Source organism: Marmota monax, unplaced genomic scaffold, assembly GCF_021218885.2.
Source record: "Marmota monax isolate L192 unplaced genomic scaffold, Marmota_monax_Labrador192_F-V1.1 WCK01_AAM20220418_F8-fsc00002, whole genome shotgun sequence".
Classification (NCBI taxonomy): Eukaryota; Metazoa; Chordata; class Mammalia; order Rodentia; family Sciuridae; genus Marmota; species Marmota monax.
In genome coordinates, this window is record NW_026693571.1 from 7816905 (window position 1) to 7830542 (window position 13638).

General features: G+C 35.2%; 1 protein-coding gene across 1 annotated transcript in view; it reads right to left on the reverse strand.

The window, feature by feature from the left end:
* Nucleotides 1-13638, reverse strand: part of Enpep (glutamyl aminopeptidase) — an 84229-nt gene that overhangs the window by 18495 nt on the left and 52096 nt on the right. Inside the window, exons 12-14 of the mRNA XM_046458947.2 lie at nucleotides 6480-6616; nucleotides 6282-6337; nucleotides 732-882 (exon numbers count right to left, since the gene is read on the reverse strand). Of these exons, the coding sequence (XP_046314903.1) occupies nucleotides 732-882; nucleotides 6282-6337; nucleotides 6480-6616 (344 nt within the window). The remainder of the gene's footprint in view (nucleotides 1-731; nucleotides 883-6281; nucleotides 6338-6479; nucleotides 6617-13638) is intronic.

Below are 13638 nucleotides of genomic sequence, written 5' to 3' on the forward strand. Positions count from 1 at the left end.
TTTCTTAGTTATTATATGAAACAAGTAGAAAACACCTGACACAGTTCTAGCATTAAGAAAGTTGTTCAAGTATTGATGAAATAATAAAAATAACTGATATTTAGGATTTACAGAGAACTTTCATATAATTTGATCCTCACAAAGGCAAATGAGTGTTGATGTTCCTATTGTTCAAAAGGAAGCTAAGATTTACAAATATTAAATTAATTGCCCAACGTCTTTCATTTAGTAAGTGAAAGAGCTAGAAATTCAAATCCAGATTTGGTTTAAAATTACAAGTGAACTACCAAAGTGCCATAGACATAACAAAGCAATTTGGAATGACTATTTTACAACAAATCCTGATGTGGAAATAACAGCCTCAAGAATAAGGAAATATTATATTTGGGGAAGAATATTCATTTTAACAGAGATAAATCTATTTAAGGTAAGATCCAGTTAGTATTTACAGTTTAAAATATTATAAATTTTAAATAAAATATTTATTATTGTATTTATTCTAATACTCAGATTTATACCTTATGCAATATACAAAACTACACATACTGATATGCTTCAAATTGAAAAAGAATAGATAGCATCTCCTTAAGTTGAGTAGTCAAGATTGCACTTTGTTGTGTTTTCACTTGTGAGGTATCGATGATATGTCCCCTAGGGGCTTCTTCCCTCAGAAACCATCCTATTTTACTAATGACTAAACGTTTATATTTTTATTATAGCAGCAACATCACCTCAATCATGGGGTATAGCTCTTTATCATCTTCAAACATGCTAATGATGTAAGTTACAGCTGAAATGGCTCTCTGCCATGGTAAAAAGTTCTCTTCCATTTTGAGATACCGGGTCAAGTTCAGAGCCACATCATAACCCAGCAGTTGAGCTCTTAAAAAAACAAAACGAAACAAAACATGCACACATACATAACTAATTAGAAAACAGATTTTAGTTTATATTTGGCTAAAAGTACCAACATATGGGGGATCCCCAGTACTCCATATTAATGAGAATTCTTTTATTAATCAATTAAGAAATTGCACTTACTATTGAGGACCAATCCAAAGGTTTTTGTTCAAAATGATATATGAGTGCGATAATAGAATGAAGAAAACATAACATTAAGATGTACATTTTAAAAAAGTTACTATGGCAAAAATTCAGATGAAACCAAAGCCATTTTGATATGTGGTTAATAATGATGAATAAAAGCTTTTAAATTTTAAGTTCACAAACTGATTAGAATACATAAAGACTTCATTATAAGTGTATTTTATTGAAATTATTTACATTTAATATGAAGAAGAAACATGAAGGGTAGTACGAATCATGGATGCTTTAAACAAAGCATTAAAACTGAGCTTATATTTCCAGTTGTAACATCTCTTTTCTTATACATTTCCCAGTAATCTTCATAAATAAAAATGGACTTTTATCTTCCAAAAAATTTGAAGGTACTATTGACATTTCAAAGTTTAAAGAATCTAACTTCTCCTCTCCTCTAAGACATCTTAGAACCTTTTGAAATCAACATTCTCAGGACTTGTTACACCTTTTAATCTTAGCCTAGATTTCCAAAAGAACGTTAGATGGAAATTCTGTCTTTCCAAATCACATTTGGAAAGTTTAAACTAAAGGATGATTTTTTAAAATTATTGAATTTAGGAATATTGATGCATTGAGTGCTATTATGTTTGAGATCATTTTAAAAATAAACAATAGTGTAATTATGTATTGATTCCTCCCTTAAGAGTTTGCTTAGAGAATGTATGAGTATTGGAAAGATAGGAGTATAGTTTGTTTTCAGTTCAAAGATCCAATTCTTCTTCATATGTTCTCAGTTCCTGCTCTGATCTAGAAGGATTTCTATTCAAGAGCATTCAGCCTCCCTTAACAAAAGCATAAAGAATTTTGAGAAATGGAGTAGCTTATTATAAAGAATGTTTATTAACTAAAAAATTATAGAATTTTGTGTTGACATTTATGACTTGAGAGTTTTCTAATGTTAGTGATTCTATACTTTCTCAACTGGGTAGAGCAACATCTAGGCCTAATCAATATTTTCTTGGGAAACTTCTAAAGAATCATTGTCACTCTGAGGATCAAATTAGTGAAGTGGTTAAGAAAAAATTAGGAAGAATAATAGACTCTGGTCAGAAACCAAGTGGGCCACACATTTCTAGAAAGTGAAAAGATTCAGAGGAATGGGCCTTGGTTACAAAAGCCAAGAGAATTGTCTAACTGGGAAGAAGGAGGAAAACCAAGGATCTAAATACGATATATTCACGTTCTTTGAAAAATTAATATCCTAGTCTATTATTTTTTTTCCCAGTACACTTGATATGCAGTGGTTCTACTCTGGTATTGCTGATTTTCTTGATGTCTGAGTCACAGAACCAGAACACTGGACAGGGAGTGAATTGTTGCTGGTTGATAATAATTACATGGATAATACTTAAAGAATTAAAGTATTCATGGAATGCTATGATTGTGGCTCAGTGGTACAGCGCTTGCCTAGCACATGTAAGGTACTGGGTTTGATCCTCAGCACCACATAAAAATAAATAAATAAAATAAAGGTATTGTGTTCATCTGCAACTAAATATATATACATACATATATATGTATGTATGTATATATATTTAAAAGTATTAATTGAAGTTAAGCTTTGTCAGATTCCACTAGGAAACATTGAATTGTAGGGGAGTGAGTCCAGCTTAAGGGAAGTCCAGCTGGTTGGTCTTTTGTATTTCTGAATTGACAACCAACTTTTCATTTTCCTCAAAGCACCTTACTTTGAAGTTTCCATTTACTGAATCAGAAGAGCAGTATTATTTAGAGCCAGAATTCTCAAATTTAAGCACACACTAGCAACACCTGGAAGGCTTATTAAATACATAACTGTTTGGCCCCACTCCCAGAGTTTCTGATTCAGTAGTTTTTGGGTAGGGCCCAAGAATTTGCATTTCTCCTAAGTTCCCAGACAATGCTGATATGGCTTATTGGGAACAAGTGCTAAGAAGTTTTTTTTTTTAAATTTTAATTGGTGCATTATAATTATACATAATTGTGGGATTCATTATGCCATATTTGTACATATACATAATTTGATCAATCTCATTCCACAGTGCTTTCCCTTTCCCTCCTCTCCTCCCTCCCCCAATCTGCTTGCTCTACTCTAAAAATGGTTTTTAAGACAAAGACAGGCATGGTGGAGCATGCCTGTAATCCCAGCTGCCCGGGAGGCTGAGGCAGGAGGATCTCAAGTTCAAAGCCAGTCTGAGCAATTTAGGGAGGTCCTAAGCAATTTAGCAAGACCCCGTCCCAAAATAAAAAATAAAAAGGGCTGGAGATGGGCTCAGTGGTTAAGCACTCCTGGGTTCAATCCCTGATACCAAAAAAGAAAGAAAGAAAGACAAACACATTCGGAGGGCCTGCGCCAGATTCCTTCATGGTGATCTGTGGGTTCCTGGCTCTGCCTTCTCCAGAAAATAGCCCTTGGCCAAACACATCCATCTTGCCAAAGAAATTGTGCAACAGCCACCCATTTCCAAGGGTTGTCAATTCAGAAATACAAAAGGCCAAACAGCTTCCCTCAAGTTGAACTTGCTCCCCTACAATTCATAGCTTCCTGCTAGAATCTGGCAAAGCCAGACTTCAGATGAGAGGACATCTTGGGCCCCATTTTCCTCCTACCCTTTTCCTGCCCTCCTACCCCAAATCTCATGATTTGTAAAAGAACCTCCACTTCAGTCTCTCCTTCTATGGAACTCAACACCAGAAAACAGTCTTACTCAATGTTGGGTTTCAAACCACATTTGTTAAGTCAATAAAAAAAAAACTAGATTTGAAGGTCAGACTTGGTTGAGAATTTTCTTTCTTTTCCCCCTTCCCCCTTACTTCCTTCCCTCCTATATTCTTTCCTTCCCTCCTCCCCTCCTTTCTCCTTCCTTTCTTTCAGGATTGAACTTAGGGGCATTCTACCACTGAGCTACATCCCCAGCCCTTTTGTTTTTTTATTTTGAAATAGGATCTCACTAATTTGCTGAGGCTAGCCTGGAATTTTTGATCCTCCTACATTAGCTTCCAAAATTGCTGGGATTACAGGTGGGTACCCCACTGTGCCCAGCCTGATTATTAAACATAAAGTTAATTTTTTTAACACCTCAATAGACCTGTGTAAACTCTAATCCTTCCACAGGTACTTATCTGCTTAATTGCACATTTCTTCCCTCCTAAAGTTTCCGAGTGGAAAGGACACAGCTGTCACCAGCCTTGGTGGAGTCTGCTCCTCTCTTAATCGAGTTCTCTTCATATGTTGTAGAAGGAAACTGGGCCAGGTGTTAACTCAGGTATTTCCAGCTCTGCGGTGGTGTGATTCTACATATGGTTTGCTTTTTAAATTAGTTTCACTTTCTTCCTTCCCAAATTTCTTAAAAATTTTATGAGGTCATGGCTAAGGAGCTGAGAAATGCAAAAAAGGTCTTTTCTATAGTTTGAGCTATTTGCTTTATATCCAGTTCCTGAGAGAAGTATTCAAGAGCTGTTCCCTTCATCTCAGAACAAAAAGAGCAATCTGCATTGTGTTGTGATGGGAATTAAATGATAAAGATACTGCAATTCATTGTAATTCTAACAGAGGCTAAGTTTGGGAAAAGGTCATGGTACACAGTGCATCTGGAGAGTTTTCCAGAAAACAAAAAATTCTAAATAATTCTGTTATGTTTAAAAATCCTTATCAGTCATCTTCTTTTACTACTTAGTCTCCCAGGGTGTACACAGTGCTTTATACCTAGTAGGTACTCAATGCATATTCATTAAATGAGCAAATCGCATATTGTAATGAAATGAAAAAATTAATCTGTTACATATCTGGCAGATTAAACTTGAGAATTCACTAAAGAGCATCATATTCTACACCACCTATAAAGACTACAAATTCAGAATCACTTTTCTAAATGTATCTTATCTTTGCTGCTAATAATCAATAGTTTATGCATTTTGGTCAAGTAATACAATTTACTGAGCACTTTCTGCCAGAAAAGTCATATGATGGGTGATTTATGTCTATCTCATTTATTCCTCACAATAGCCTTATAAGTTCATCTCCATTTTACTAATAAGGAAATTGAACCAGAGAGAGGTTAGAAGACTTAAGTTTACATGAAATCAGGATTTTAATCAAGTTCAAAAGCCTGCTTTTTAACCGATTATTTCTTCCTTGAAAAATGCCAAGGTTTTCTGACTTCTAATATGCTGTTCAGGAAGTCCATGTAAAAAATACTTCTCCTCTGCCTTTTGCTGCTGTTATAGATCCTGCCAGCCATCTATACCAGCCATCCCTGTAGGCAATATTTATTGAGCATCAACTTTAACAGCCACATGCAGCCATGAGCTGGGTTTGGGTGCCTACCCTCATGAAACTTTTATTTCATGGGTGAAATGGACAACTAATAAATAATGTTGATTTAATACTGTGGGAGAAGAAGGTACCCAAAAGAGGAACACCCAACCCAGACAAAGGAGCCATGGGAGGCTACATAAGGAAGTCACATCTCATTCTCAATATCTTCCCCATATTTAGAGTGAAGTCACTGCAAAGTTAGAGAAATAAAATGGGCTGTGTCTCCAACTTCTGCAAAGTATTGGGAACTTAATAAATACTTGTTGAACAACCAACTAGTGTTCAACTATCTGAAAAAAATTTAGAGTTACCATGGTTAAGAATCCTCTCTTCCCTTAATTTGTGTTGATTGTATTTTTCTACATGCAGATTACCTTCAGATCATGAGAAATAAAAAATAGAGACAAATTTCTTAAATGGAATCTTAATTCTGATAAATCGTGGCACACCATGGCTCAATGACCTGAACAAGATTTGACAATTCTAGGCAAGTTTTACAATGAGCTTGGGGTCATGAAACCAAATTAATAAAACACATTGGTTACCTTTTTATTAAATCAAATTGTGAAGGTACACTTTTGAGCCTTTGCAAATATCACTCCTAATTAGCCCAAGGCCTCGGATCCAGAACAACCCATACTCAAAGTCAATAGGGTGTGTGGGTTTTTGTGTATAAGTGACAGGCTAATATCAGCAGTTTGGTTATGAGGAACACATAAACTTTTTTAAAAAGAGGGCCAATAAAAACAATGATGTTTAAAATGTTGGCTTGACTATTTTAAACTAAAATTGATTAATACTTAAATGTTGTAATTCATTTAAGCAAATATTTATGGGAAAACCCACAATATCTTAAATGATCCGATCTCATTATAAAACCTACCTTGCCAAGGCAAAAGCATCATCAATAAAACTTGCACGGTCAGCCGAAGAAAATTGCTGGGAAAAATGAGGGAAAAAAAAGAAGTAAAAAAAAGAAACATAGTTAAATGAAAATGTGTTGAGAAAAATTAATATCATTCATTAAAATGCTATTCTTAGAATAAAAATAAAACAATTCATAACCATTGCTGTCTCTTACCGAGTGGTTTAAGAGAAGCTCCTCAGTGATCCGGTCCCAAGTTAGTTTTTCATAATTTACACGATAAAACCCAATATGATCTGGATTTATTTTGAGAAAAGTATTTCCACTAGGATCATAAGGGTTCAAACTGATTCCTATGGTAGTAAATAAACACTAATGAGAAACATGTTTGCATATACTGTAAACCCAGAGAAATTAGACCCAGAGGGCAGAAAGAAAAGAAAATAAAAGAAATATTAGCTCAAGGAGTCAAGTTTTGATTTGGATCCAAAGCCCCAAAGCCTAATTCTTATTTAGTTGCCTAACTTTAGAATGTCACTGGGGTGAATAAGCTGAAAAAGAAATAAGTAATGTCAATAAGTGTCCTGTTGTTTGTGACTTACATTTCTTACTGGCAGAAGCTTGCCAAATGAATGAAATAATTCTATGCTGGCCAATCCTTTAATAAAATAAAACAACGCCTAAAGACAGAGAAGCCTATGCCTTCTGGGATAGTCCATATATTCCAAGTCACAATGGATTCATTACATGAAAAGTGTTTATTGTGGCTGCCTGGGGAGAGGATAAAAATGTAAACATTTGAAACCAACCATTGAAACTGATGAAAATGGCTATTGCTAAGAAAAATGATTTGAGAATCAGTAGTCCTCCTTTTTATTTTTTTCTCCTTTCTTTGCAGTGCTGGGCATTGAAACCAAGGCCTATGTTCTCTGGGCAAGTGCTCTACCAGTGAACTACATCCCTAGCCTTGGTAAAGCTTTTAAAGTGTCAAGAAGACCTGCAAATGAATTAGAATCCAAATGGAACATTCTTGATTTTTTAATACTTGTCATAATTTTTCTTTTAATTTTGTTTATCTTGGTAAGATCTTTTACCTCCTTATTATGATTATAACAACATTTTTTCATCATTGGATTCATCAAATTAACTTTCTAAAGTTACATCCAATATTTACAGAGGGTAAAGGAAGTCACATCTCATTCTCAATATCTTCCCCATATTTAGAGTGAAGTCACTACAAAGTTAGAGAAATAAAATGGGCTGTGAAGCCCAATACTAAAGCAATAGAGACTTATGTTTTAAATTAAGCATATACACTTAAAATCATAGCTATGTTCTGACATGACCAATATTTGTTAGCATAACTTTCCAATTCCTATGCTTTTTGTTTGCATGGACAATATCCAATTTAAATAATGACGTGAGGATGCTTAGTATATTTGAGGAATTTCAACTAGTTGAGTGTAATGACAATGGAGAAAATACTGGAAAACAGAAGATGAAGCTGGCAATGAAGATCATGCATGGAGAATTCACCTTCTGAGAGATGGAAAGATAAGGAAGGTTTTTAAGCAGGAAAATAACATGCTCAAGTCTGTTTTCTAGAAAGGTCATTTTATGGGAGATATTTTGGAGGACCTTCTAGAGAAAAGAAGACTCATTTAGAATCCATTGTTATAATGAAGGGCAAGAAAGGATGAGGCAGAGACGATGAAAACAGGAGGTGATTACAGGTAAGACCAACACAATCCTTCTTCTGACCTGATGTGGACAGTTGGAGGAAGGGAAAAGGGCTTGCATGATTGGATGAATAATGATGTTGCCATTAGAGAACAGAGAAAGGTAAGTCAGTTTGGGAGGAAAGATGATTGAACTTTTGGAAGTGTTTGCAAGGTCTGGAATGTATCCAGGACACAGTAGTTTTTCATAATATATGAGCAAGCTCTTCAACAAGACAATACGTTTCTTTAGGAACTTTCAGAGTAGGTACTTGACAAATTATAAACCCTTACCTCACTCATGTAGTATTAATCTTTCTTTGTCATTCTCCCATGGACAAGTTGTTGAAAGGAAGCTAATCTTTTGGCAACCTTATACTCTGAATGTTTGTATCAGGAGGAGAGTCTCTTGCTAAGCAGAAAGCCATATGTTACAGAAGAAAGAATATGAACTTTGGAGTCCGAAAGACTTAGGATGAAGTCTTTTCTCTGTGGCTTAGTAGCCCTGTCACTTTGGCCAGATCACTTGACTCCTGTGTCCCCATTCAATAGGAGTAAAACAGGGATAAAAATCCCCCAGGCCTGTTGCAAAGATTAAATAAGATAACATAGGTAAAGCGTTGGACACATAGTTATGTGTCCAACAGATGGTAGCTATCTCCATTATTATGAAAGGGGATAGGCTGCCAGTTCTATAAATAGCAAAGCAAATATAAATAACATTGAGAAGTTCCTGGCAATCCATCTAAATACTGCAGTATTTTAGTGTGCTTTATATGTCTCCAGTTAAGCCTGTCTAGAGTCACTGTGATTTTTCTCACTTTATAGATGAGGAAGCTGAGATCCAGGAAGTTAGTAGTTAAGGACTTTCCAAGTTCATGCTACTTTCAGAACAGTTGTCAGCAGCAAAATACTGTCTGGCGGTTTAGTTACATAATGAAGTAAGTAGGACTAAAATATTGAGCCTATTCCTGGTGACACAGAGAAGTACGGGTGTGTTTCTTTTTTTGTTTCTCCATTTACTTTTTATTAGTTTTTTTTTCTGACTATTAAGAGCAGTGTTGTTGTTTTTTATGGAGACTGATAATTACCTTTTCCAAAAGAGCATATACAATCATTCTTTAATGTTACTATTTTTTATAAATAATTATAACAAATTTTAGACAAGAAGACAGCTTGCAATAACCTGATATTCCTAAAGAATGAAATGTTTTTCTTTATAAAGGCTGTATTGCACTATTTCTTTGAGCAGATTAAATTTTAGCATGTAATGACAGAATTTACATCTTTTTAAATTTTGTGCATCACTTACTAGTAAAACGAAAGACTCAAGAGCAGTACTTTTTGACTCATGATACACAAAATAAACTTAAAGAGCTAAAAATTTCCAACAGGAATGCATTGTCCGTTTGTGGGGTCAAGGAAGAACATTTCAATCTCTGAAACTAAAGGTAACATGGTCCATTGTCAAATTGGATAATGTTTACAACAAAATGCCCAATCAAGAAAGTATTAATGATTATATCAGCAATAATTATAGGGTCTCTCCCAAATCTCACAAATAGTTTATTACAATCTTCCTAGAAAGAAAGGTGTAGTTTTAATATGAAACAAGCAGGAGTCTGAGAAAATGCCAATCTTCCTGTCATGGGGAAGGATTGTCAGTGGTGATGATTCTGGCAACTGGGAAGAAAAATTGCAAAAGAGTCTTAGTGAAGATCTGCCAGTGTCTGCCCAGGGAAGGGGCCCAACTGAGATGGCACAGGTGTTCCAGGCTTGTTGACAGTTCTGGTCCTATAGAGAACAGTGTATATGGCAGGGACTTGTTAGTGGCTCACCACACTGTTCCCTTTTCCTCCTGGGTACAGAGCTAAATTGTACGTCTTAGCCTCCTTGCAGTTAGGTAGAAGCACACATTGAGAACTGGTCATAATATGTGGGCAGAAGCAATAGATGCACTTCTAGGCCTAGTCTCTAAATTAACTTCCTCTGTTTCTGCCCAGATACAAAAGATCTAGCAAGGAATTCTAACATCCAAGAGGGGATGGATCAGAAGAAGGAAGAAAACAGGATTGTTATTTGATGGAGAGCCACCCAAGAGAGATGGCAAGTCAGAAATACCTTCTTTGGACTCTTGCACAAACAAGAAACTTTATTGCATCAGGCTACTATTGATAGTTTCTAAGTAAAATAATTACGGTCACCTAGAGGATGCAATATATCAGGCTATCACAGTTTGATGACATCTTAAAATAACTGATTTACCTTAACTCTGCCCTAATCCTTACTAAGTAAACTTTTCCCCTGGGAAGAGACACCAATTAGCTGACATGAGTATGCTGGTTTACTAGGCCAGGATATTTTATCTGTGGGTAAATTAACAAATTAGCATTCTTGGTTAATCTCTTGTATGTTTGGTTTGGGTGAATAAATCTTCCAAGACTTGGTTGACCAGGGCTGAAAAAACAAACTTGAGTTTCCAAACCACCAAAATGGTGTCCATAATCATCCAAAGTTTGCACATTCCATGAGGCTCAGGCTGAAAAAATGAAGACCTTTGCTTTTTGTCATTGTATATAAAATTACATGCTCACCATTATTTTGGTAATAAATATTTAAATATAGCCATTATTAATTTTTAGTAAACCCTGTTTTTATGATAATCAGAATGGTTATTAAAGTATCCAGTGATAGTTGAATCTGAAAGTTAGAGCTATAAAACCTGTCTATATCTCTCCTAGGCCTCAGATCCTATATATTTATGGATGCCTATTTAAAAATATTATGTTTTAGCAAGGTGATTACCCAAGATCACACTAAATATTAGAAAGAGGCAAATTAGAAGTAAAAAGGTCCATGTAACACTAAAGGTAGAAGCATTGACAATAGCGAAAATAGTATCTGATACTAAAGAAAGATAGGTTACAAAAACATACACTGGCGACAGTCCATTAAGCGAGGACTCACCAAACTCTCAGGATGTGCCTAGCACTAGTAATAAGAGTGGACAGGGGACAAAAAACATGAGGTGCAGTTTGTGTCTTCGGAAAGCTTAAAGGTTAATTGAAAAAGAAAAAAGAGAGCATAGGAAGCTTAAATGACAATGATTTTGTTGGAAACATAAAGGAACAATGACAAATGAAACGGCAGCATAAAATATACTACAGAGAAAGTCCTGAGAAGGACTATGTTTATAATAAAATCCCAACGAGGAAATAACAGCATTGAGGATAAAGAAACATATTATATTTTGGTAAGAATAAATTCATTTTAACAGAGATAAATTCATTTAAAAGAGGATCTAGTTAGTAACTATAGTTTAAAAGGAAAGGTTTTTAGGGCACCTTGGAATAGCCTGAACAGGTTTGTGATAGAGGTCCTCGATCATTCGTCTTTGGTTAGAGAGTACATGTTTAATTTTTTTCTAATGCTTAAAATAAGAATGTAAATAAAAAAGATCTGGGGTGGGAAGGGGGGATGTGCCACTATTGCCTGGGGAGTTTCTAACTGATGAATCATCAAAGAAACCAAGAGGAGGGCAGCAGGATTGGTAACATGAGCTGGTTACCCATTCAGTACACTCAGGACATGTTCGTCATCTGTGCTCTGAGCCGAGAGCTGAAGATGTTCTCAAACAGGAAACAGGAACTTATTGCATAGCCTAAAAATGGAGCAGGCACTTTGAAGTAGGAAGAGATGTCTAGTTTGTTTCTGGCTAAGTGGCCAGGAACAGCAACAACAGCAACAGATAAGGGATAAGTTTCTTTTCCTCAAGGAATACTCCATGGGAGGAGAGACAAAGATAAGTCAATAGTTACAGAAAAAAAAAAATGTGTTAAACATAATACTTCAAGGATAGAAAGGGGTTTGAGAGCTCCCTCTCTCTTTTCTATGCTAACACTCCCTGTTCAGAGTACAGGGACCCCAAAGACTCCATCAATCCTGTCATCCATTTATACTCTATCAGTAGCCCCTGAACTCTTGGCCTAGAAATCCTTTTCTTTAGTAATCTTCCCTGATCCCCCACATCTGGGCTGGTGCTTGTCCTGTGTGTTCCCTTCACTATTTTCAGTTACCACACCAGCCACTTAGGACAGTATTGTATCTACCTGCTGACCTAGCCCTGGACAACTGTCCACACAAGGGTAAGGGGTCATGCTTCTCCCCTACTCTCACATTATCTCCAGGCCTACCCCTGTATCTGGCATGTAAGTTAGCTTTAATAAATACTGGCTTGAAAGAAATAACTGATTAATTAAGGGATCAAATTCAACATTCCAAATCTATCTAATGAGTACACAATAAATATTAGAAGGTTGTTTATTCTGAACTCTTAAAATTTACTTATGAAGTATTAGAGTGAGCTTTAGTTATCTTGAAAATTCACTGCTATAGGATCCTAAGTCCATGAAAATGCTGGGTAAACTGTAAGGATAGATGAATTATTCATGCTTTTAAATTTGTAAACAGCAAATTAAGCTGCTTCCAAGACATTCTTGCAACCTTCATTAAACATAGTGACCACTGGGGGGAAAATGTGGTAAAAAGTTAAACCTCTCAATGAAATCCTAACCTTCTCTTATGTCTTTTACCAGGGCTGTTACATATTCTTTAGTGTGTTCTTTCTGTCTTTTCCATTTTCCTTTGGTAAATGTGCTTAGGAATCTGAAAATGGTGGGAAGACAGACCACAAGAGATATAGCTTAGTATTCAATCACAACCTAAATGAATACAAATACTGAGACAGAATGGTATTGATTTGGAAATTCAGAATGTTGACCACAATGCTATAATAATTGTTACCATAAATGATAAAGGGAAAGTTTCATTGTGATAGCAATTCCTGTCAAGAAGAGCCTAAAGAAGAGTCTTACTTCCATAATAGCAAAGCTGGTAGAGTTTATAGTAAATCTAAAAATCACAAAAGATTTTATAATACAAGTTTTTTTTAAAAAAAGTGGGAAAAAACCTAGGGAAGTTACAGAGAAACTTATACATAAATGATTATAGCAGCACTACTGACAAGAGATGAAGGTACAAATGATTCAAATATCTGTCAGTTGATAAATGTATAAAGAAAGGTCACATATCCATATAATGGAATATAATTTGGCAATAAAAATGAATGAAATGCTGATACATGCTACAACTAGGAAGAACCATGGAAACATTAAGCTAAATGAAAAAAGATTAAAAATGCTATTTATATATAAATTATATATAATTATATATATGTAATTTCATTTACATTAAATGTACAGAAGAGGTAAACCTATAGATGTAGAAAGTTGATTAGTGTTCAATTTGGGCTGAGGCATGGGAGGATGGAGAGATGATAGATAAAGGTAGGGTTTCTTTCTGAGGTAATAAAAATGCTCTAAATTGCCTGTGCTGATATGACTGTGAATATACAACAACAACAAAAAAAATTGGATTTTACTTTAAATGGATGAACTGTGGAGTGGGATGGAGCTTAGTGATAGAGTGTGTGCTGTGCATGTGTAAGGTCATGAGTTCAATCTCCAGCACTGTAAAATAAGAAAATAATGGGTAAATTTAAAGGTATGCAACTTATACCTCAATAAAGCTGATTTAAAAAAATCAACTAGAATAAAGAATAAAATTTACTTGCCAGATGAACTCAGACATAATTAACA